The sequence below is a fragment of the Amblyomma americanum genome, chromosome 3, assembly GCF_052857255.1.
Source record: "Amblyomma americanum isolate KBUSLIRL-KWMA chromosome 3, ASM5285725v1, whole genome shotgun sequence".
Lineage (NCBI taxonomy): Eukaryota > Metazoa > Arthropoda > Arachnida > Ixodida > Ixodidae > Amblyomma > Amblyomma americanum.
The window spans coordinates 113,157,726-113,184,113 of NC_135499.1; the positions used below are offsets into that span (position 1 = coordinate 113,157,726).

At 43.3% G+C, this 26,388-nt stretch overlaps 2 protein-coding genes across 4 annotated transcripts in view; one reads left to right on the top strand and one right to left on the bottom strand.

The window, feature by feature from the left end:
- CROT (Carnitine O-octanoyltransferase) overlaps window positions 1–938 on the bottom strand; it is a 71,614-nt gene extending 70,676 nt beyond the window's left edge. For 2 of the 3 annotated variants that reach the window (XR_013313283.1, XM_077657720.1), the window contains exon 1: window positions 699–938. Coding sequence is in view for 1 of the 3 variants with exons in the window: in XM_077657719.1 (XP_077513845.1) it covers window positions 53–199 (147 nt within the window). In the remaining 2 variants the exon portion in view is untranslated. Of the gene's footprint in view, window positions 1–52; window positions 215–698 lie in introns of those variants that run through there. The other variant, XM_077657719.1, reaches the window with a different exon arrangement.
- Window positions 939–1,179: 241 nt separating this feature from the next.
- LOC144124821 (GTP-binding protein 10) lies at window positions 1,180–26,388 on the top strand. The gene is made up of 9 exons (XM_077657721.1): window positions 1,180–1,340; window positions 2,665–2,888; window positions 7,748–7,839; window positions 9,911–10,055; window positions 12,407–12,480; window positions 14,691–14,743; window positions 15,790–15,975; window positions 21,185–21,308; window positions 26,155–26,388. Exons 1-9 carry the CDS (start codon window positions 1,302–1,304, stop codon window positions 26,352–26,354), a joined length of 1,137 nt encoding a protein of 378 aa, XP_077513847.1. The 5' UTR covers window positions 1,180–1,301; the 3' UTR covers window positions 26,355–26,388.

The window sequence follows — 26,388 nt, forward strand, 5'->3', positions numbered from 1 at the left end:
CGGAGGAGTGAGCGCGCGCGCGGCTCACCGGAAAAAAGTTTGCCGGACTTACGCCTCGCCTCGCCGCCAAGTTCCGAAGGCGGAAAAAAAAGTGACCCGAAAAAAGAGCCTGAAGCAGCGGAGGACCCCGGCGGCCGACGAAATTACACAACGGGGCCCGCAGAGTGCGCAGCACATATAAATACCTAGAGAACGCCATTCGTCCCGAAGAGAGAGCTAATGCAGTTTGGCTGAAGCGATCGGATCTTCGCGGCGACGTCGGTATTCCTTGACACTTATATGACGGATGTGATGTGCGCGATGAAGGATATAAGCGAAACAGGCAATAATACCCCAGCATTACTGGTTTCAGCGTTTGAAGCAAGGCTTCTTACTAAGGAATACACGTTTTCCTTGACGACAGTCATCGATTACGTACATGGCATTGTGTCCATGCATTGACAAGGAGTCGAAACAGCGCTTTACTGCAGCAGAGTGAACAGCATACTGACGTTACCCAAACTGCGCTAACTGAGCGCGCGTGTAGTCAAAGCGACTCCGCCCACGCAAATGTAAAGAGGAAACGCAGCATAAAAACGACGAAATAATCTCACTCGATGAATTTAACTACGATGCACGACAAAGCGCAGGATAATGACAAGCGAGCCGATAGCAACAGCGCGAGCAGCGTCGGAAGCGCTGCCGCGGTAACAAGTTACCTGAGTTCTCTTCGAAGACAAGGAGTGACGTTTGAGTCAGGACCCTAGGAGTTCCTCGACATGTGTGGAGCGAGCAATCGAATGGTCCCCCTCTGGCGTTCGAGGTTGCAGAGCTCAAGGAAGCCTTGGCACAGGGCTACATTCTGCTCTAGTTGACCTTACGTGGACGTCGCACCGACTCTGCCGTGCCGAGGCCACGCGAAGATCTTGTTTTCAAATCGACAGATGCTTGCCCTCCTCGGCTCGACTCACGTTGATATGGCTCATTACGGCTAGTTTGGGGGTTGTTTGGCTTCGTCTACTACGACCCCCGCAAAGTCCTAACTACAAATAATACCCACAATACTTTTTATTACCTAATACAATTACAAAATAAAACAAAAAACGCAAAAATAAATGAAAAGCGATAGACGAAGACTAAACCGATGCAATACTGAAAATCAATACAGCTTGTTTCCATTCGAGCCAAGCCCTGCCGAAGTACGCAGTGCGCGAGTGCGAGCAGCGTGCGTGAGGCTGGAGTGAAAAGTGCGCGAGTGCGTTTTGTGGCGGACCGATGTGCTCCGTTTGTGATTTCCTGTGAAGTGCGTGGTTGCAGCAGAAATGGTTGCACTCACAACATTCTGTCTATATGCTGTAAAAGTAAGCGCGAGGATTATGTGCTTTCAAAATTTATTTTCGCTGCTTGTTTGTCAGCTACACGCATGTGTGTGAGCTTTTCCCGCAGTTTCACAGTCTGCACATTTGTGTGAAACGCTCGATTATCCGTGTGTGCATGCCTTGATGAGTTTGTGATGTGTGATGAATCAGTAAATAAGGGGAGAGGAGGGGAGGAACGCGACGGAAAACGAAGCCGCAGTGTGCGACACGGATGCTAAAAACGCGTAGGCTGTTGTTCGACGTCAGTGCGCTTTAAAAAAACTCCGCATGATCGACATAAACTGTAAGCCCTCCACTAAGGTAAATTTTTTTTTCTCAGTCTTTCTCATTTCGCCCCGTCCTTCACTGTTCTGCCCGGGCGCGGTGTCCACCGCGAGTGAGACACTTAATCGCCTCTTAGTGGCTACTTAGAGCGCCGTGAGAACAATTTTTCTGCGCTTTTAGAAATACCACACTGACCCGGCTGTTGCCATTGATAGTCCGTTGTTGGCCACTGAGAACTTCGGAGTGCTAAAATACCCATGCCGCTCGACACAGATAGTAGACGAGTCCGACAGAGGAGGACTCCCCGCTCCACATAAGTAGCGGGAGTTATAGCCGAACTCGGACGCAATTAACAGTAGTTTGTGCCCAGTGCGACAAAAGGTTGAGCTAAGCTCTGTAGTAGCAAGTTAGTAGAAAGCTCTGAAGTTCATATGCAAAAAGTAACTTTTTTAAAGACCGGTGCCAATAAAGATATCCGCATGCAAGGCTTGAGGAGGGGGGCCACTGCAGTTTGTGCAGAGAGTGCAAGCAGCGTGCTGGGAGGCAAAGGAAACGTCATCCGATAAATTGCTCATATTTCGAAGTTCTTTGCGCAGAAATTCGACACCGCGACTGCTGGGTGTTATTTGGCTCACATGAAAACTGTCTCGTAGAGATAGCCTACATACATCACTGCTCGCAGGTGCTCGCGACCCAAAGAGCAGTCACGTTTCTATTGATGAAAATTTATAGCTGCTTTGCGGCATGGAATGTCCAGAGCACTTGAATTCTTCAAGACAACCTTGATAGCGCCAAAAATTTCATGACAAAGTGTTACTTAAATTTCTGTAGCCAGTCAGAGGTAAATTCTCCCGGCTGCTGGCAGACTAGACACCACTTTGTTTTATCATATCCCCCCACCTTTCCAAAGCTGCACGATGCCTGTTCAACGAACTGTTCATGCTCTCCGTCTTGTTCGGCTTGAGAAATGGTATAGTCACATGGCAAAGATATGTGCATGGCTACTGACGAGGCCTCACTGTGAAATGAATATGTATCTTAGGAGGTGGCAAGGCACCGGCCGCTTCGTGATCTTAAGCGCTTCATGGATCGGCTGCGGCTGAATGTGCAAGGCGGCGCCGGAGGCACAGGACTTCCACGCTATGGCGGGATCGGTGGTGTAGGCGGCAGTGTGTACTTCAAGGCCAGTGACAAAGTGGAGCTGAAGGACATTGTCAGGGAGTACCCGGACAAACGCATCAAGGCCGGCAATGGACAAAACAGCAAGTTAGTAGAAAGCTCTGAAGTTCATACGCAACAAGTAGCTTCATTGAAGACCGTTGCCATTAAAGATATCCGCATGCAAGGCTTGAGGAGGGGGCCACTGCAGCTTGTGCAGAGAGTGCGAGCAGTGTGCTGGGAGGCAAAGGAAACGACATCAGACGATAGCCTCATTAAGTTCCACAGACACTGCTCGTCTGCACATGCACCTGAATTGACGTTCCGGAAAGGCAGATGGCAGTGTGCACTCAGTGCAATAGCTATGGTATGCTGTGCAAGATTTTGCTTTCTTTGCTTTACGTTGCATTGCTCATGACCTAAAAAAAAATTGATTTGGTGAACCTGAGCAAACAATACATCTTTCTCATACACAAGTAGGCCGCACTGTACTAAGCTGTTGCAGCTATCTGCCATCTGGTGTCAGCTTCTTGTTTCTGATTGATTATGTGATGCATGGTACTTTCTGAATATGTCATATATTTAGTGACATATTTAACTGTTTTTGTCATGAGCTGTGAGCTACTCAGCACGTTTTTTCTTCTGCCTTCTTTTCTTTTTATTTCATGGAGCTAAACAAGCCCAGCTTTTTTTTCTTTGTTTTCTTTGTCATTGCCATGTACGTGATAGGTTAACATGCTCACTAACCATCAATACATCAGTGGGTGAATAAAATTATTGATTTATTTTTCAGTCCCTCAAGTAAACCTTTCTGGGAGCCTATATTCATGGGCTTTTAGTGTCCAGTCATGCCATGCACAGAATTTCATTCACAGTATCAGACTGGTCTGTAAATAAGAAACACGATGTGCTGCCCAGTATCTCGAAAGTTGTTGACTAGGTAATGTGAAGCCAGTGGTCGGAATCTTGATGATTTTGAGAACGGCCTGTACAATTTCAGTTTTTGGTAGGCAGTTACCAAACGGTAGAGAGAAAACTTTCAAGCATGCAAAAATGTAAACATAGACCAAAGCTTTGTCCCATTTTCTGCTTGGCTTTCTAAGAAAAACAGGTCTGCTACTTCCATTTATGCCTGTGTGGTAGTGAAGGAGACTGTTATGCTAAGCATAGCAGTTTTTTGTCAAAGCGAAGTGTTACTAATGTAAATAAGACAAAATGTTTTTAAAAACCGACCCACCTCGTTTCGATGGAAGCGAAATTCAAAATTTGTCCATCTGATGTGTGATGTTAGAGCACATTAAAGAACTTCAAGTGGTCTAAATTAAAGAGGAGCCTTCCACTACAGTGTCCCTGTAGTCCATATGTTGCTTTCTGAGGCTAAAGGCCCACTCCGGGGACTTTTTGAATATTTCGACTTGGTAATCGCATCACAATCCTTAGGGTCCCCTCGCCCCTAAACAAAAAAACCATTTTTCAAAATACCAACTAGAAGTATTCAAAAACAGCAAAAACCAGGCAACCAAAACTGAAACTTGGTTTCGACCACACGATGATGTCACGACAGATTGTCTTGTGATGCCATGGGTACTGTCACAAAATCTATCATATGCGCATGGATTGGTAAAACTGGCGACTGTGAGGGAGAGCTCGGGTCATTATTTGTCTGTAAGGACCAAAAACCAGCTCGAAATTTTGTCCTGCAGCAACTGCAGAGCAAATATCAACGGCTGTGCGTCCAGTGACGTCACACACGCAAGGTTGAGGCCACAAAATGGGAAGTTTCAATGTACTAAGAGCAGAACCAAAACACATTCTCACTGCAAAATTTGGCACAAAGGACCGAAAAACTGCGGAGAATGTATCGTGAAAGTTTCAGTAAAATCAGAAGAGGTGGAAAAATCACCTGAGTTGGCCATTAAACTCCATAATTTATAATTTCACTTTTAAAAATGAAGCTGTTCACAACCGTAATCATTTCATGGCCAGTGGCTTGTTACTGGCGGTGTGTTCATTTTTTTCTGCCAACTCATTCAGTTCATCTCAAACCCTGGCATTCTCTTTGTATTAAAGGAAATGATTGACCTAATGGAATACTGACATAATGATAACACACCGTGGTGAATCTGGGAGACTTGTTTGATCTAATGAAGTTCTGCATATAGAGCCCGTCAGCATTTCTGATAGCATTATGGATTGTGCTCCGAGACTTGCAGGGCGACAAAACCTGAAGTAATCCATCGGCTCATGTCAGCAACTGATAGGTTTGAGGTAAAACACCCACGAGCAAGAGCAGCCAGATAAATGCACAGGCCTTGTGACTTCTCTGTTAGTCGTCTAGTGACATTGCTTAACATGTTCACTGTGTCGTAGGCCTCTGATGGATCACATCTGATGTGTAACCTACACGGCAGCATATGCTTAGTAATGTGATGATGCTGTGGATAGTTCAGTCATTTCAAAGAGCCTGCGAGAAGCGCACATGCTAGATCGCTATTGCCATCTTCTGGTGGCTCAGAGAAGCTGGTGGATCATGTCGGATCCAAGAAAATTTAAGAGTGGCCCACTGGTGGGCCACCCTCACTTTGGTGGGCCACCCTTACTCAGTTAATAGTAGTACTCTGAACATTACTGCCATAGTGCATGTCCTAAGGAGCACATTTTTGTGTGGATGCTGTTCACTGCTGTGTTTGATTCAGGACAGTATGGAGGGCGGAAGAAATGAAGGCACTCAGGTTGAGGCCGTCAAAGCATTTAAATTCTTGCGCTGAATTAAACTCTCTAACAGAAGTGGAATAGACCCCTGCCACAGAACAGAGTGTGGTAGTGCATTCATAGAAGAATGCAGTCACCAAGGGCCGAGACTTGAGAGCATCATCATCATCATCATCATCATCAGCCTTACTACACCCACTGCAGGGCGAAGGCCTCTCCCATGTCTCTCCAATTAACCCTATCCTTTGCCAGCTGCATCCACCCTTTGCCTGCAAACTTCTTAATCTCATCCGCCCACCTAACCTTCAGCCGCCCCTTGCTACGCTTACTTTCTCTTGGAATCCACTCCGCTACCCTTGAGGACCAGCGGTTATCTTGCCTTCGCAATACATGCCCTGCCCAAGCCCATTTCTTTCTCTTGATTTCGACTAGGATGTCATTAACCCGTGTTTGTTCCCTCACCCACTCTGCCCGCTTCCAGTCTCTTAACGTTACACCTATCATTCTTCTTTCCATCGCTCGCTGCGTTGTCCTTAACTTAAGCTTAACTCTTTTCGTTAGCCTCCACGTTTCTGCCCCGTAGGTGAGTACCGGTAAGATTAAGCTGTTGTACACTTTCCTCTTGAGGGAAATTGGTAAACTGCCACTCATGATCTGCGAGAATTTGCCATATAGGCTCCACCCAATTCTTATCCTTCTAGTTATCTCCCTCTCATGATCCGGATCAGCTGTCACTACCTGCCCTAAGTAGACGTATTCCGTCACAACTTCTAGGCTCTCGCTGCCAATTGTGAACTGTTGTTCCCTTGCTAGGCTGTTGAACATTACCTTGGTTTTCTGCATATTAATTTTTAGACCCATCGATCTTCTCTGCCTGTCTAACTCATTGATCATGATTTGCAGTTCACCTCCTGAGTGACTCAGCAAGGCAATGTCATCAGCAAATCGCAGATTATTTAGGTATTCTTCATTTATTCTTATTCCCAACTGTTCCCAATTCAGGCCTCGAAATACCTCCTGTAAACATGCGGTGAACAGCATTGGCGAGGTCGTGTCTCCTTGCCTGATGCCCTTCCTTATTGGAATTTTATTGCTGACTTTATGGAGGATTATAGTAGCTGTGAAGTTGCTATATATATCTTCCAGTATTTTGACATAAGGCTCTTCTACCCCCTGATTACGCAATGCCTGTATGACTGCTGAGGTTTCCACGGAGTCGAATGCTTTCTCGTAATCAGTGAAAGCTATATATAGAGGTTGGTTATATTCTGCGCATTTCTCTATCACCTGTTTGATAGTGTGAATATGATCTATTGTGGAATATCCTTTACGAAAGCCTGCCTGGTCATTTGGTTGATTAAAATCTAACGTTGCCCTGACTCTATTAGCGATTACCTTAGTAAATACTTTGTAGGCAACGGATAGTAAGCTGATCGGCCTGTAATTTTTCAAGTCCTTGGCGTCTCCCTTCTTATGAATTAAGATAATGTTTGCATTCTTCAAAGCTTCTGGTACAGTCGAGGTCATAAGGCATTGCGTATACAGGGTGGCTAGTTTTTCTAGCACGATGTCCCCTCCATCCTTCAACAGATCTGCTGTTACCTGATCCTCCCCAGCTGCTTTTCCCCTTTTCATTGCTTCTAAGGCTTTCTTCACTTCATCTTTCGTTACTGGCAGGATGACGCATTGCTGTGCACTGCTGTCTTTCTCATTAACGCTCTGATTACATTGGCTACTGTACAGGTCTGAGTAGAACTATTCGGCTACGTTAACTATATTATCCATATTGCTAATGACATTGCCCTGCAGGACTTGAGAGCATTGAGTTGCAAAACCTTCATTAAAAGGGCAATTGCTCTTGCTTGCCACCTGTGTTCCTGACAAGGTAGTATGTTCTTATAGTGCTGCAAGATTGTTGGTATTCAGTGTGCTATATACTTCTTTTATGACTAAATTATCAAATTAGAGATATCCTCAGCCTCCTTTGAGTTTGGCAAGTTGTCGTGGTGCTACTGTAAGTGTGTCAGCCGAGTTACACAGCTCTGTGTGATTCATAGTGCTTATTTATCTGGGCTAATGAGCACTGGGTTCTTTGATAAGTGCCTCAGAAGATTAACTAATATATCTTGTACCAGCCCAGTGGAGGAATGCATCTGAAAGTCATGCTAACTCATTTTGTATGAAGTGGTTCATTTGAAGTAGAAATTGTCTTTTTTTAGCTGAAGTCATTACTGAACACCATTCTTCTATGGCAGACATACGCAGATCCTTGGCAGCCCTGGCCATGATGTCACAGTGGCAGTACCAGTAGGAGTGTCGGTCTATAATGGACAGAACCACTTGATCGGTATGTGGGTCTGGCTGCTTGCAGCCGTATTGTGTCTGTTTTCTGTGGAAATGATGTGTAATATACTACTTTAAATATAGCAATATAAGCTATTTCATTATTGGTGTGGTTTCTATTAATGTTTAGATTGTGTGGTTTAGGTTCTACCACAGTGAAGCGTTGTTGTTTTCTTCTTTTTCCTTTGGTTGCCTTCACTGGTTGCTAGCATCTTTAACATCCATATTACTCGAGACACAAACACGGTGCTTTGGAATGGTAACTGTCTCGTGCACCAATTTTTATGTTGTTCACAGATTGTTGTGGGTGTGTCGGGCACCTGATCTGGAAAGTTCGCTGTTGCTTTTACACTAAGTGTGCCCGATAACTGTGAGAAATTTTGACCTTTGATGCCACCGAGTTGTTCAATTTTTTATGGCCACGGGCTCATCCAATAAAAAAGTTTGTTTGAGTGGCATGCATGCCTGTTCTTTTCATGTCACTGGCATCATTTAGGACTGTCATTGCACCACTTATGGCATTATTTTAATTTCAGAGTTGTTGAGAATCTAGAAGTAAAATTATTGGTTTATGTGGGTACCAAATTCTGAAGAGAGTTTGGTAAATTGCCTTTTTTTTGTTGTGTTTATCAGTCACTTGGTGAAATGTTGTCACATGACAAAAGCCCAGTCTGTGATTGTCAGACATTAGCATACCACTAGAAATCTAAAATTGCTTTTTGGTCGTTAGTAATTCACTTGGAAATCACAAAATTAGTCAACTTTTTAACTAATGCACTAAACAAGTTGCTGCATGGTTTTGGCATAGGGAAATCTGAGCATGTTTTGGTAGTAGCATGGCTGCATTATAAGGCAGCATAGGACTAGCAGTTAAGAATAATATTTGTCTACAACTTGTTACAAAACATACAAGTTTCAAAAAAGAAACTTATATGTAGAACAACGGAGAAGTCGAATTCTTCAGTCACGTAAAAGATAAATTTTTGGTACAGGAAACCAAGTGTTTCCTCAAACTCAAATGTATTTGATTAAGTGTGAATTCTGCCTGGCATCATTAACTTGTGTCAAATACATAATAAAGATAGGAACAGCGTGCTCTTTTTAAAAAGGTTTTTTTTTTGCTAAAATTACGTTCACATTTTGTCTTATGTTGTTAGTGGCAACAATTTTTTTTTACAAATATTCGTGCTTCGCAAGAAAAGTGAAAATTAGGTGCTCGCAAAAGCTGTCATTTACAGTATGTATTGGAGTCCGAGCCTCGTTGATGCAGAACATGGGCTATTAGTCTTTCTAGCCTTGGACAGTGCCACTGGTTGCTAAGAGGTACTGAGGAACCCCGCATGTCTTGGCTTCCGTCTCCTCCTGCCTGACATGCATGCAAATTAGAGCATCCAGACACACAACACTGAAAAAAATGCCCAAATTCAATTAAAAATGCCTGACTGTTTTATGAAAGCGTCTGCTATAAGTAGTCATAGTATGATTAGTCCCAAAAGAGTGAGTGAAGGAAAAGGTGGCGGTTGGGGCTTGCACCCCAAGGAAATGAGAGGTTCCACCTAACACAGTTTAAGAATGCCTTTGAAATCATTTTGCTAGTGCTTAGTGAACACACAAGACAAAAAATACAAATACACAGGACAGACGCTAGTCTTCAACTGCCGTTTATTCGAAAAACATTCAATATATGACAATAACGGCAGTTGAAGACTAGCGTCTGTCCTGTGTATTTGTATTCGTCTTGTGTGTTCACTAAGCGCTAACAAAATGATTTCAAATACCTTGCAACTAGCCAAAGTTTCCGCCTTAATAAGAACGCCTGTCGTAGGCATTAAATTAGTCATGTGCTGACAGTGACCATGTTTAGATGAGTTGTTCTTGAGTAACTTTCCAAACCATGTTTCAGATATTTGTTCTATTGTCTTCCATGTGCCAACATTTTTACTTTTCCATGCCTGTCCCGAACACAGTTTTACACGTCCACCCTTTGTTCTGATCAAACGGAAGGAAATGCCAACTGTCCCAGCAGTAAGTTTTACTTAAGTGCAGTAACCTTTGTCTTGTGCTCTTTACACTAGGTGACCTGATCAAGCCTGATGAACGGATCCTGGTAGTGCGAGGAGGCATGGGGGGTCACCCCCAGAACCAGTTCCACGGCCAGAAGGGACAAGTCGATAACATAACTCTCAGCCTGAAGCTCATTGCCGACGTTGGCTTTGTGGGGTGAGAATGTGTTGCAGCCCGGCATTTATTCCTCCATGTTTAACAATGCAAAATAGAAGAGGATGACAAGACATGAATAATGACTATGCCAGTGCAGACTTTCTTTTTTTCCTACGCAGGTGATGGTCCACAGTTACAGTTAAAGGCACACAGGCAGTGCCTATAGAGTACAGTAAAACCTCGTTGATATGTTCCCGGTTCATACACTCAAAATCATGTTCTCAAATAACAGGGTTGCACTATTTTTCTTCCGTTTAATATGTTTCCGAATAACAGGGTTGGTCAGCTACTATGTTCAAAATATTGACAAACTCTGGTTGCATAATATGTTTAGCAACTTACTGTACATGTGCAAACCTACGAGTGGGCCGAACCTGGGGCAGGAGGCGTGAAAAGCTGAAATGCAGTAGCACTCACCCGTCATGGTGACTTCTCTGCTTTGCCTAGGTACAAAGGGGTGAAGCCAAAAAAAAAAAAGCTAGTGTGGTAACTTACAAGCAAGCCGTGCTGGCACGGACGCGACGCGAAAATATGCAGCGGATTCTGCGCAGTGGCGAACAGCAAGAGGCGGCGAAGCATCTGACAATTACAACGATACGTTTTCACGCAAGAAAGCCGTCCGGGGTCAGCCACGGTGGCTTTTCCACAGTGCATTTATGCAATGGGGCGAAGCACAAGAAGACTGTGGGAAAGAAATCCCTAATACTTTCGCCTTTGCCATAACGAACCGAATGTGTTTCGAAGTTTGTTCCGCGCTAAAGACAATGCAAATGCGGAATGAATTTGGCGACCACTAGAAAGGGAGCTTTTCTTCTTCGTTTAAGAAGTAAAATTATCTGTAAATGCTTTTGTGCCTCTTTCAGCAGTTAGATTTTTTCAAAATTGTGTTTTGGATTATAGATTTTCCCAGATAATATGTTTCCCCTCCCATTTTTTAAAATGTATCAACGAGGTTTTACTGTACTTCTCTTGGAATGGATAGGAAGGCATCCGGTGTACAAAGAATGTGTTGTAGCAGGAAGGCAGTTTGGGCTAGTTGACAGTGGCCAAACCTTTCACATTTCACAGTGCACAATATACAGCGGTGACAAGATATACGAAACAACAACAGGGGTGCTGTCTTTTGCGCTGTTGAATATGCAAGAGTGGATTCATTACCAACTAGCCAAAACAGCTGCCCAGCACATTATCTCCAAATTAACTAAACAGCCGAGCTGGTTGCATGTGGTCAAAAAAAAAAAAAAAGGTGCTAGAGATTTTGGAAGTGATCTTTTAAAGCATGCAAGAGTCATGCACGATTAACTCGGGAAATAGCGCACGTACTGCGAGCTTTACGGTAAGGTTTGATATAAGATAGTGCTTGGCACATGCACACTTTAAAGCACGCAGTCCCATATGCCTGTATGCCTTTTTTATACTGGCACTACATTCTGCTGCATCAGAACGTTACCTGTGCACTCATTGCAGCTTTGGTAGTGCTGCGAGGAACTACTGGGATGGAGTATACCTGCGCTATGATGTAGAACAGTGAAGGTATGGTCGTGCTTCTACTGCAACATCATGATTCCAACAAAATAAGGTTCTTGCACCTAATGTGGGATCATTATTGTGACTGTTGGCCTGTTCATTCACTGCAGCTTTGTGCAACAGAGTTCCTTCAATCGGAGTGTGTTCAAAAGTGCTAATATCGCAACATGGGAGTGCATAGTCACGTAACGATTGTGTAGTCTCCTGAGGGCTTCATTTAAAGTCCAGAAAGTGCAGCTGGAACTGTGGTGAAGTTTCTTTGAAGGAAACAACTGAAATGGTATGAATTTAACACAGCACTCTTCAAGGGCCATGAGCACCTCACATTGCTTTACTTTTAGTGCTAGTGCTTTACATAGTGCTTTACTTTTAAAGGCAGAACAAATGCAGCATTTGCGAGAAAAATGATGCACAATACTGGGGGCAGGCAAGGGAGACATGCACACCAGCACTGACCAGTGTGCACCAGTGGGTGCCTCTCCTGCCTGCCATTCGTTTTGATTATGCTGATTGTTTCCATCTTGAATTTTTACTAGCTAGCCCAACCAGTGGATTTAGATAAGCGTTCACAGCCGTCAAGACAGAGAGAGAGGGAGAGGAAACTTTTATTGAAAAAAAAAATTCCCTGGTCTGGTGGGAACATGCCAGAGAACCTTCTCCTAGTAAGGCTTGCATTGTAGTGCTGTCTCTGTCTTGTTGCATTGAGTTTGCACAGTCGTTTGGGCAGGTGCGGACGGGCTGGAATTGTGTGCCTGATGCTCCACTGCAGAGCGTGCGGTGTAGTATGTTTCCCCCCTCTCATTTTTTCTCTCTTTCTTCTGCAGTTTTCCCAATGCTGGCAAATCAACGCTTCTTAGAGCACTTTCAAGGGCTGCACCCAAGGTTGCCAATTACCCCTGTATGTACAAGTCCTGTAATATTGAATTTGGCCAAGTGTTTTTGCCACCATGACATTGCACTTGCCTGCTGCTCCCAGAGTTGCATGCCTGGACTTATGTTAGGGGCTGCTATTGTTTTCATTAAGTTCTTAATAATGAAATCACTCTAAATTTGTTGGCTGGCTTGTGTATGTTTTTTTTTAACTCTGAGTGATTGTATATTTCTATTTATTTAATGGCAGTCGTGAAGCGAATATTGTATGGCCTTATTTGTTAAGTACCTAACTCAAACTGTGAGCTTAATGCTATTCATTAGATAGATGTTGGCTTTGAAATTACAAATTATTACAAACTGGAATTGGGAAAAGAAAACAGTAGGTAACGTCAAGGAAGTTTGTTTGTTACCGCTGTTTGTATGGAATTCAAGTCATCATTAAATTGCAAGCCATATGAATGCACATACCAGCATGTGAACAGCAGACATTTGCAGCATTGAGGGGCGTCTTAGAAACAAATTGATGGGCATTATTCACCGGAAAAAATTTTTTTTTCGCATAATAATGCTGCAAATAGTTTGAGTCAATTTATAATTTGAAGAGTGTACAAAATGTGTAAGACTCACTTGATAATTGTGCTTTTCTACTTGTTAGTTGGCCAGAAAAAACACTTCTGCGGTTCCAGATGATTGCGGATGCTCATAATGCATTCATGATCTGGCAAATGCGGATCCTACATCATGTCCACAGGTCCTAAAGCATGGCAGAGCAGCTAAAGTAGTTTGTTTTGCTTCCAGCTGTATTGCTCATATTTTGACTGCAAACTGATGCAGCAGTTGCTTCCACATATCATGTCAGTGTACAAAGGTAAATTTGTGCTGATCTTAAATCCTGCTAGCGCTTACTTTGCTATGATATTGATGCAATAGCATTGGACATCCCGTTTTTAAGAAAAGCACGTGTCCATCCATGCATGTCACAAAGAAAGCAAGTAGCCCACCTCCACAGTTGGCAGGTGGCAACATGCCCAATGGGTTGTGGTCAACTTGCCCACCATGGCAGCTGGCAGTGAAATTAATTCAATTTAATTCAATGCAGTTGCCATCTACCCACCATGGCACTGTGCTTCAGCTTGTTGGTCGAGAGATATACAGGCTCTTGAAGAACTACCTGTACAAAAATTAAGCTTGCGAAAGCTATTCCTTCTCACATTGCTCGGAAGAGCAAACTGTGTCTCACAAGCCACACTGGAAGCTGTTTTGAAACGACCACCTGCCAGGGCAGTAGTGCATTGCTGCATTGCAGAGCATTCGTGCACTGCTGCATTGCAGTGCATTGCAGGGCCACCACGCCGGCAGTGATATGAGGACTCCCTGTGATTTATGAGTCTGTGAGAGGGAAGGAGCACTTGTGGAGGTGGGATCTCTGATGCTATTGCATTGTACTCTTAAGGGTAGGTTAAGAATTGTCGCAAGGTTTTTCCACTGTAGTTGATTGAGTGTATCGTAGCTGATATAGTACTTATATGTACAGAAGAGAAATATGCTGCTTGTTTTTGCGGGGGCACAAATATGTACAGATGGTCTTGTTTTTCTACTGAAAGCAGCAACTGCACTTTGTAATCATTGATGGAATTGATAATGTCTCGAAGTGTGCATTCATCTCCTGTTTGTTGCCATATTAGATATGCCCCTTAAAGGGACCCTGAAGTAATTTCCATGGCCATACTATTCTAGTGCAACAGACCTGTAGAATTGGTCTTAGTGGATATTGAGTCAAATTTGAAAGCTCTAAGTGGACCCTATAATTTAGAAATAATTTTTGAAAATCGCTGCTCGTAGTAGCTCGCAACCGATTGGGGTGACACACCTCACCGCGCGTCCCCTACACATTGACGTCAGTGGGCAGAAGAGCCAGCTTTCAAGCTCGCCCCGTCTGGCCACTGACGGCATCAAGGTAGGAGGATGTGTGGTGAGGTGTGTCGCCCTAATCGGTTGCGAGCTACTAGGAGCAGTGATTTTTAAAAATTATTTCTAAATAATACGGTCCATGCAGAGCTTTCAAATTTGTCTCGAATACCCACAAAGACCACCTCTACAAGTCTGTTGCACTAGAATATGCCCATCGAAATCATTTCAGGGTCCCTTTGTATTAATGGACTACAGCTTGTGCTTAATGCACAAGTCACTTCATGACAGAAAGTTAGTACAAATTTGGTGCTTCTTTCTTTTTAGTTACAACAATTAGCCCAAACATTGGAATCATGGAGTATGCAGACCACAGACAGGTAAGCAGGGGACATTTGGTTGCTAACAACACACAGCTGCTGTCTACAGTTGTATTAGTCACTTAATAGTATAGATGTGTGTTGTTCACTTTTATGTGGTACTTATGTAATGACCAGACTGTGCAATTTGGAGTTATTAACAGTGTTTTCATAGGAACATCTGTCTCTAAGTTTCAATATTGATTTAGCAAATTGGAAGCATCGCCATCTTCATGTAGCTAGGAATGAAATGGTGTGCAATCATACTGAGTTGTTGCCATGGCTAGTGGACAATTCTTGCCGAAAGGAAATATTCTTAGCATTTTAATTCTTTATGATTTGCATCTTTAGCCATCAACAGGAAAGAATTTTCCTGGCTTTTACATGTGCGCTTCTTGTGCCTTGTATTTTTCAGGGTGTTGAGTGCAAATAGGCCAGTAGTTTTGTGTGGTTCTTCAGTTAGTGCAGAAATTTCAGATACAGGCCATACTGCATTTATAGCAATGCTTGCACTGTACAACGTGAGCAAATTATTTCAGTGTTGCTACAGAAGTGACTTTTGAATTTTTGAAATCACGCTTGGGTTTGTTTGAAAATTTGGAGTGAAATGGAGGCCATTTGTTTTGCCTACTCATGATTTTTTTCTACGCGTGGCATAAATGATTGTTGTTGTTATGGAGTGCCATTAAATATTTTTTATCTGATTGAGAGGACAGGTTTCTTAGAACCTTTATTGCAACATACTGGGACGGATGCAGCTGTCACTAACATGTTTTAGCTAGCGTCTAATTGTGAAAATGTGACGAACGCTATATGTACTAGCTTATTTACATAATTTTTGTTGTTTCTGGTTCTTGGCTTTGCATTGACCTCCATGTTTTTCCTCATTTTGGCAATTTAATTGGGCACACTTTGCAAACAGTTATCTACCAGTCTTTTTGTTTTTGTATATTGGTTTGTGTGGCATGCAGTTGCAAAAAGGAACAGTGCAAGACTGAGAAGGTGCTTGTTTATCTTCATCTGTGCATCATTCTCTGACCCTCTCGTGTTGGGCTGCCATTACGCAGATCTCCCTGGCCGACCTGCCGGGGCTCATCGAAGGTGCCCACCGCAACTTTGGCCTGGGCCACAAGTTTCTGAAGCACGTTGAGCGGACAAGCATGCTGCTTTTCATTGTTGATGTCAATGGCTTCCGCCTCAATGAGTCTTCCGCCCATAGGAGTGCGTACGAGACAGTCATGTCCCTCAACAAGGTCAGAAACTGTCCTCTCCTATTCCCACATATCACTCTTCACGCTGGTTCCATGCAGTACAAGCTAAACTAATTCCTTTTTGTGCTCAGATAGTGCAACTGTAATGAATGAGTGGCTGAAGTTTCCAAGCAAAATGGCAGTGGCATTGGGCTTCCTTTTTTTTGCCAAAAAAGGGGCAAAACTAGCGCTACATATATATATATTCCAAGATACGTGTGCCGCTTCAAATAGTGCAATAGGTATCTTGGTCTTTGAGCTTTTTATTTGAGAATTAAAGCTATGAAGCCAGCACTCATTTGCACTTGGTCACTTGCTTGTTGGTATGGAGAGAAAATTTTAATGGGAGAGCTTTAGTACTCCCCATGATGGGAAAAATTGTCTGGCGTCGGTGTTGGCAGCCGTTGGAAGCCTCTTAGCTGATGTGGCTAGAGCAACCAGCCGCTCCGGTAACCTAGGTAAACCACGTAGGTCATGCGACCTTGTCGCGTAATCATAACCTTCCCAGTGGATTGCAAGCCAACTGCCCACCTTAGCAGGTGGCAGTTAAATTAATGATTGGCCACGAGAGGTTGCTCGGGAAGATTAACCTGGGTTGCACAAGCTCTGCCGGTGGCAGCACCTGCCATCACAGGGCAGTGGCGCATCGCTTAACTGCTGCACCATTCCACCAGGAGGGGTATGAGTACTCTCAGGGATCTATGAATGTAAAGTTGAGAATTACGAATTCCACATATACTGGCATTAACCCATTAACACTATCACGTTATACCCTTAAAGGTGCACTGAAGAGGATTCTAGGCTCACCATTTTACAATGGGAACTCGATTTACACGCCCCAAGCATTCTTAGATACTTTGAATTATTGTCCTGTGTGGCTGATTTCTCTAATAAATTGGATTCAACGTACTGGCTCCCGACTTCTTTTTTTGTAACTGACCCCCGAGAGTAAGAGTCAACCAATGCATGGGAGTGCCTTTCAGCTAGTCGCGTGATGGCTTGCTGCTGTGCCATCAATACATAGTAATACACGGAATGATCTGCAAAAGCAAAGAGCCCACGTTTATTTTTATTTCCCTGGGCGTAATTTGTGGCTATGATGTCTGCGGCTGGAACTATTTACTCACGGAAACTTAAAAAAAAATTGAAAGTGAAGCCACCACGCATTTGGTTAAAAGGCACTTCACGCGTTGTTTGACTCCTCCTACACTCGGAGGTCAGTTAGAAAAAACAAGGCGGGAGCCGGGACGATTAATCCGGTTTCATAAAGAAATTGGCCACACAGGACAATAATGCGAAGTTTCTAAAAATGCTCAAAGCGTGTAGATCGAGTTCCCGTGGTAAAAAGACAAGCTCAGAATCCTCTTTAGTGCACCTTTTAGGCAGAGCTTAAGTGTCCCCTCTAGCTTTTTTTGCTGTCGTACTGAAATTTAGAAATAAGTAAATAGCATTCAATGTGTCTGCTGTGTCAACAACCCACCAAAATTCTTAAAGCTATGGATTGGAGAATTCCTGGTTGGGTGCAGAATCAGATGTCGCCTATACCAGGGGCACTTTCCAAAAATGTTGCTGCAAAAAGTGCATGGAATTCTGAAGAACCTTGCATAGAAAGGTCGGGCAGGGGAAATGAACGAAGGAGTTTGTTTTCTTAAATCTATGCCTCTGTGTTTGGCAGCTCTGGCATGGCAACGGTGAGCGTCAGTTTTCGTTTGTGCGTTTTGCAAATATGAACCCTTTAGTGTTTAAAACGTATTTATTTTTTGCATAATGACCCATTGTGACAGGAATGAATGAAAAGAAGTACAGTTGAGACCTTGAAGATAATGTAGAGTGACAATGTAGATTTATGAGTACCAGAGATAAATTGCATAAAATACTTATTTGGAAAGGTGAGAATTTATCTGTGGAGTCCTGGTATGCTGCTTACGAAAATATTATGAAAACTTTTCCCCCTCCGGATCATAATTTGCAACTGAATGGGATAAGGTTATTCTATCATTATAGAACCGCATAAATATCATTCTTGCTCTCATTCACAACCTATAACTTGTAAAAGGTTTTTTTTTTTTTGTTCATCTTGAGCAAAGCCAGCTCTAAGATGCAAGAGCACCTGTTCAGTGCACTGTTTTAATGTTTTGACTACCAGCTGCCATTGGCAGTCATATTAGTCTTTGATTTGTATCGTGGTCAAGTAACTTCATTCTTTTGCATGGTGCAAAAGCTTTTAGTCAGTGTACCTTGCCGCTTGTCATCCACGTGTGTGTGTGCATGCAGGTTTGGTCAGCAGAGAAAGGCTGCCATGTTTTACCCACTGAAGGATGATCTGTGTAGTCATTGGCACTGGCTATAACCTGATACTGCATACGTTAATTACCAGTGTTGGCAGATGGATTCTGTATTTAGCATGGTCGCTAGGCTATTAGCTTCAGTAAATGAGGCTGCTTTAGGAAGTTCCTAACTAGATTTAATGGTTCACAACCCTGTGCCTGAGTTTGCTTCTCATTTGACTGTCTGTTAGAGGAGACGTTACTGTTGATGCCTGTGCCATTAGCAGGCCTTCGCGAATAGCGTTTTTTTTTTTTTTTTGGTTTCAAGCAAATTTGAAGTGAATCGTATTTTTTTCCGGATAATTTCGCAGCAAATATTTCAAATATTTGAAATCTTTTTGGCAGACAAGGTCAATACATGAAAGAAAAAAAAAGAGTGCATTGAAGTTTTGTCACATTCATTCAAGCTGTGCCAACCTTTAGCACAATTGACCATTCAAAAGTGAGGAAGGCAGCTTACGCCAGCCTCCTATCTACGGTGTCTGAATAGGCTGAGCCAAGCCGTAAATATTACGCACATCATGGTGGTGCCTGTTATCGCCATGATTCATGGAGCTGCATGTAGCAAAAAATGAAGCAATTTGTATGCAAATCAGCTTCGTTAATGAAAATTAGAATTGCGTGCCATTTACCTGGCTCAGTCAATGCTGGTGGTCACCTTCTCAGACAAGCAGTAGGTAGCGCGAGAGCGAACTTTCAGTTCTTGTGGTAACCTCCGGAGCTTGTACCATGCTAGGATCCGAAAATACAGGACCACGGCAGCTCATTTGAGTTGGTTAGCCGCTTAGTGAGCCCAGCTAAATGCGAGTGGAAGACATGAAAGTTGCGCCATGTTGTCCTCTGTAATCACCGCTTCCCTCCGACTGCTGGTCTGTCGTGTGGCTTTTGCATTCAGCTGTACGCGCGTCGCAATGCCATCCTGCAGGAAGTACTTCGGACTGAAACCACAGAAAGCAAGCTGTCCGGAAATTCTGTTTGTTTGAGATGAGTACTTGGAGATTTCGAATACCAAGAATTCGTACCGAATCGAATATTCTCACATGCCCATTCATGAGCTCAGTTCGAAAGTGAGACACCATTAGAGGAGGTGACAGGCAGTGGCAGCATTGCATTCAGAAAGGCGGAGTGGCTTAATCGGCACACTTGCCTCACTGTCACTATTGCCACCACTGAACTGGCGGTGTGAGAAATCTGTCTGCATTTTACCTGTGGGATCGCTGCCATTGGCTGGGATATTTTTCTTTTTTAATTCTTTTCAGTCGTTTCACCACAGTATTTGTGGAATCATTCCCAAAACCATTTAGGAATCGCCGGGATAATTTCCATGAACCAACACGCAGTGCATAAGGAGAATTCAACGCAAATGCACAGATTGAGTCGCACTGGTGAATGACTTGCTGCTCACTATTTCGTTCACTGATGTCTCCTTGATGATGAAGCAAACAAAGATAAAGGTAGTGACTCATGCATGTGACGTAGCTCACAGCAAAATGAGCGGCAAGCTAAGCCACTGGTTCTGAAGATAAGAAATTTGGACAGATGCTTTCTGGACAGAGCTCATCTTTCAAGGTCGGCGAGAAGATCTTGCAGAGCAGAGATAATATTTTTGCTGAATGAAGTTGGCCACGACTGCAGTAAAGTCACAATCACAAATCGCAATATAGACCAGGGCACCTTTTTCTCGGTGGGCTATGATAGTTCTTATAAGTTGTATACATGTCAACAGTGCACTTAAAGGGACTATGCAACGAATAAAAAGTCACTTGTAAATGTTTTCAATGCTTAGAAATGATGCTAAGAAGCATTCACACCAAGTATGAGTCTTCAGAACAGAGCCGGCAATTTATTATGAACTTTTAAAAACCGTGTTTTTCAAAATTCGCGAGCCGATTGGTGTGCTCGTAGTGACCGATTTTGGAACTAAAATCGTGGAACAAAGACGTCACTGTACCATGACGTTGCCAGGCCACCACACGTTCTCATTCGCTGGAGCCACGGCAGCCACGACGTCACGGGCACACTTCCAGTAGTTGTGAAAATCGTCTGCTCGTGCCACCGCTCAAGCCTCTCGGGCAAGCGCGAGCCAGGGCATTGCCTTCGCGCATATAGTTTCAATTTTCCTCTGCCGCCTCCTTCTGTCGGGAGTTCCGGAGCCACTCGCACGGCTCTTCGTGCGCACGCATAGGGCTCGATGCCCATCGCGGCCATAAGAGCGAGCAGTTGCACCTCAAGGTCCGGGCTTATTACTGCTGATTACCACAGATGACAAGCAAAGAAACCCGACGCGCGCCACAATCCACGAAGGTGAAGAGACCGGAGAGATGCCGCCACGCCGCCGACGCTGCTGCTGGGGGGCTAGGAGCGACAACCGGAAGTTGCAAAATAAACGTCAGCGGATGACGTATTCATGGGCAGGGCTCAGTCCCAGAGCTGTTCTCTTTATTTTTTTCTGGTGCTCCTCATGTACGAGTTGAGGGGGGAGAGGAGGAGCGTAATTTTTAATCGTCTATATCTTCGTTGTTGTTGATGCTAGCTTAAAAATTCTTGCGTTGGGGTGACGAGTGATGAAATGCCTATCTCTTGTCTGCTTTATGTAATCTCAATTAATTTATTGCATAGTCCCTTTAAGGACTCTGACTGGAAAGGAGACAGGACAGGAGAAGTGCTAGAGCAGATCCATCTAAACGAACAGCAGAAACACAGACAGATTGTTCCTTCATAGAAGCATGGTTCATCAATTGAGCTAGTTTGTTCAAGGCATAGAAACTGCACATGTTGACAGTGCAGTTTATCTGCTGCAGATGAACTAGGCCTGCAGCATTTGCTGTGATAGAGCACTTTGCACACCTGAACACCGCCCTGAATGCTGCCCATCAACTTTTCAGGAGTTAGAACTGTACAAAGAGGACCTCCTCACAAAGCCAGCCATTTTGGCTGTGAACAAGATGGACGTTGAGGGTGCCATGGACAAGTATGAAGAGCTCCTTGAAAACCTTGAGAAACAAGACAGTGAGTGGTTTGGTTATTTACGCCCTCTTTAGTATTTACCCTCTCCTAGAGCTGTATTAAAAGACTGACGGATGGTATTCTTCAAGTACGTGCAGGCCACTGTAGGAAGTGATGAGCGCATGATTCACATTGCCAATGGCTGTGTAATGGAGCATTTTTCTTTTGTATCTTTTGTGCTGTGGCTACAGTAACAATAGGTGCGACGCTATGGTTGCTATATTAGTAACAGTGCAGCGCATGTCACTACATTATTGCTTCTTACAAGTGCTAAATTCGCTCACAGGATTTAATTTGATGCATTGAGAAAGTTAACTTACTGACGTATTGAGTCTGTAAATGTGCTCCAACATTTTTTTTGGAAGAACTTCAGCTGCTGCATCTAGTGATGAGCACTCGTGGCAGTGCTCAGCACTGAAGTCTTACGCTTGTTACGCACAAGAGCTCTACTGTTGACTTGAAAATTATCACTGCCATGGGAATGACATAAATAATATGTTGGGCAAGTTGGTGAATGTACATGATGAAAAGTAAGTAGTGCTCGATACATTTGAAGTCCATCCTGCTATCAGAAGCCTCAGTACTACCTTTTTGATTGTTGTATCACCACCAGATAAGGTAATCAGTATGAGGGAGTAATACAGAAGGATTGGAAAACTGGGGGCTCCGGGCTTTCATGGAAACCGTGACCTAGGCAAAAGAACATGCATGCAAAAGAACTGTGATGTTACTATTTTGCTTTAAACTTGGCTGGCAGTTTCAGTCAAAGAAAAATGGAAAAGGAAGTATTTAGATTTGGACTGCTATAAAAGCAGCTTTGCATTTGCTTTCAATTTTTTTTTTTTTCAAGTAAGTTATCTTCTAAATTCTGTCTTATCGCATTTAGTGGCTCTATAGGCACAAAAGCATGCATTTCATAGATGTTTCGTTGGTGTTACATCGTAATTGACTGAAATACTGAAATAGTGTGTGCATATTGAGGATCGGGCTGTTTCATGTTTCCACAGCATGTCTAGGTTATTAGTGTAGTGATATGCAAAATTCAAAAATAAAAAAGGCGAATAATACAGACTTCTTTCATTTTCGTTGTCAAAGGTCATGCTAGTGTGAATAAAAAAGCTATAGTACTGTCAGGCCCGAACCAGTTTTATCTGATGATTTGACTTCTGTGAAAATTCACCTTGGCTTGCATAGATTTAACATGGAAAAAAGGGACATTCAGGGGGTTTGATGCACGTGCATATTGTTGCATTATTTTTTCCATGCAGACAGTTTAGGAAAATTTCACAAAGTTGTGCAAACAGTTGCCAAAGGTTTGTCACTTCTGAATGGCACTAATGCTCAATAGCATGTGTTACATGCTCAGTGTATTCCTGCTGCATTCTGCCTTTGGGTTGATGCAGTGAGGACATGTGCCTGCACTCACTAGCAAGGCGTGAGGAAGGAGACCAGAACAGGGGAGAGGCGATGAGACCAAGGCAGGATAGAAGTAAGAAGAGGAGTTGGGGTGCACATTTTAAAACATTTTTGAGTGCGTCTTCAATTTGTTGTGCTCCGTTTCTTGCAGTTCTCATTGAGTGGAAGCATGTTACGATATTCCCATGGATTGGAAATTAATGCAGAAGAAATTTTAATCATGTGCATCTATTGCCTAAGCATATCTGGCAGCAGTGGCCATTGCCACGTGGTGACTATAATATAACCAAGTTTTCCAGACTGAGAAATGCACTGAAGTGACAGGAAAACATTCATGTGTGCATCCTTAGAGTTGTTTCTGTGAGACTGGAGTGAGGTCTTTATGAAGTATTCTTTCGTTTTCTTTTTTTTTTTTTACATCACATTTAAACTTTTTGTCGCTGCCTGCCAGGCACTGCTGATTTAGCAGACTGTAATGTTGGGAAGCCTGGTCTCTTATTTTGTTAATAATAATACCTAAAAAGAAACAATAGCAATCATTTGAGGACTGTCATAGAATGTTGCTGATAAAAGTATGTGATGTTAAAAAAAAGTATAAAGTTTTCCAGTGTTGTTATAAATATAATCGAGAGAGACGGGCTAGTTGGTGACTGTTAGTAGAATGCATCTTTAAACCACGCAAAAAAGACAAGGGGCGAGGAAGAAACCAACAGGACAGAGCGCGGAACTTCGACTGGTTTATTACAACAGTGCGTCACATTTATACAATCATCGTAATCACATTGTAACATGACAAACGATCATCACGTAACATTTGTGTGTGTCCCATACACGCCTGCGCACAAATGTTACGTGATGATCGTTTGTCATGTTATAATGTGATTATGATGATTGTATAAATGTGACGCACTGTTGTAATAAACCAGTTGAAGTTCCGCACTCTGTCCTGTTGGTTTCTTCCTCGTCCCTTGTCTTTTTTGGGTGGTTTCAAGATGCATTCTACTAGTATTGTTATCCCTGAATAGAGCTTTTTCTCACCCAAATGAAGCTTCCATCAGCAATTCATACATTAAATTCACGGGTAATTCTACTGTCAAGGTATTTGTGCAATTCAGCAGCTTTGTTTAGATGAACAATATCAAGAGTAGGTGTAGCATTGAACAGTTAATAAATGGACATTCTGAAATGTTTCTACTGCACTGACTTTACCACGGTTTTGCTGGTGGGTCATAACACCCAGTGATACATGTGTTATGAAAAAGAGATACCTATGATATGCTACATGATTAACGACAAGTCATGTGAGCAATGCAATTTGAAATCAAGAAGCCAGTAAATAGGTGCAAAACCAGTCAGCCACACGATGCACGCAGCACATTGCAAGTATGACAGTAAAAAACAGTGTTATAGTGGAGGTTCATACTAGGCATATGTTATAATGGACAGTATTGAAGTAGAAAATATACTCTATAGTCCACACGTATAGGTAGTCTGCAAAGGTCAAAGTTTTAACTTTTAAACGTGCATAGTGCACAAACAGTTTTTTTTTTTTTAATAGTATTACAAAACTCTTATGCATATGATAGAGACTGACCGAATGTTTTGTGGCCATGGGATGCAGACCAAACAAGATGCTATGCGAAGCTGGCTGGTGTATTAGCAGATTGTAGCACTGCACTGTTTAAGTGAATCATTTTGGTTTGCTCTTTTGAAGAGTGTCTAACAGACCAGCCTTGCATAAATGGCAACTCTCGGTGCCTTTTGGACACTTTGAGTTGATAGTCATATCAGATTCCTACACGGAGAGCGGGGAGGGGGCAGTTGGGGTTACAGCGAGAAATGTTTCATAAGAAAACCATGCCAAACTCTATTTTTCGGCCAAAAAAGTAGAAGAAATACATGGTTTAGATGAAAAACCACCCCCTTCCCGCCAACCGCCCCATCTAAAGTGACCCATAAATCTGCATTTTCTCCGAGTCCGCTCTCTCCGCCACAAAAAAAACATTTTGCCAAATTCCAAAATGCTAAATACCAAATACTTTAAAGCAATGAAAGCGGAAAACCAAAACTGAAACTCGGTCCTTGGCCTGGGATGATGCTTGCAGGGACGCATCAAAGACATCACAAGCATTACTAGAAAAACACTTGCGCCCGCATTGAATGGCTGAAGTTGTGACTGAAAACGATGAGTCCTTTCATAAAATGCCTGAGATGACCTACTGCGAACCTCAAAATATTGCTAGTGAAGTAGGCAGCAGATCTTAACATGTGGGGAATATTTGTGATGTTGCAAGTGCAGTGTTGCTTGTAGAAGTCACCTGAGCTGAGGCCAGGGAAATGGAAAATCGATTTGTGCCAGAATGAAATGCCGCATGGCTGCCAAACCTAGTGGGAGTAATCTGGAGCTGCCGCGTTGGCACAGTGGTTATGGCGCTCGGCTACTGACCTGAGAGACACGGGTTCGGTCCCTGTCGTGGCAGTCGAAGAGGCCCATTAACTGTGCGATGTCAGTGCACATTAAAGAACACCAGATGGTCACAATTTCTGGAGCCCTTCACTACGGCGTCCCTCATAGCTTGAGTCACTTTGGGGCGTTTGACCCCCATAAAACATAAACCAAAAAATCTGGGGCGAGAAGAGCACCTACAGTATAAGTTTCATTAAAATACAGTGACCTTGAAAAACACCCACAGCTGTCATTTTATGCCAAATAGCTTTACAGTTCCTTTGTTCGTTTTCTTCGTTGCATATTCATTGCAGCATGATGCTTTGTGCCTCTTTTATGCATTCCCCAGTGTGGCTATAGTGGCCATTCCCCACATTTAGCCGTTGTGTGTTTGTTCATTTGTTTGTCTATATTTTTTGTTTGTTTATCTGAAGCCTGCTTTGTGGCAGGCTGTCTACTTGTCCAGGTGTGTGTTTGTGTGTGAAACACACATACACCTTGCTACGTTCCCACCGGATTGTGAGCAACTGCCCACAATAGAAGGTGGCAGTTCAGTTATTGTTTGCTCACGAGAGGTTGTTCGGGAAGAGCAACATGGGTCTGACAGGCCCCACTGCTGGCAGCACCTGCTATTGCAGGGCAGTGGCGCATCGCTTAACCACTGCATCACTGTGCCAGGAGCAGTATGAGGAATCCTAGGGGTCTATGAATGTTAAGTAGAGAATGACCAAATCCACATATATGGGCATTACCTTGTAATCTCTATCCGAGCAACTTCAATCCGTTAACAGTGGATCCGAACACCGGCTCCTAATTCGCGTTTGACCTAACTGTGCAAATTGACTGTCATTTTTTTCTTATGTCAAAGATGACTGGTTTATGCAGTGTGGAACCAACTTGCCCTCTCGAGCACTGTGTTGTGAGGAAAGGGGAGAGGTTTGTTTGCTGCAAAACCATTGTGCATCTTGTTCGCTTCTTGAATTTCAGCATCCTTACTGGACGAAGACATCAGGCCATCACAAATCATGAACTTCGACGAAATCATTCCGATCATAGCAAGGGATGCCAAGAACACCATGCAAGTGAAGCAGAAGATTCGTACGTTTATCGACCTTCATGTCGAGCAAGCAAGGAAGAAGGAAGACATTTCCTTTGCACCAAAAACGAAAGACCATGGCTTGATTTGATAGTTTGTAGGAATAAAAATTGTGTATATAGGTA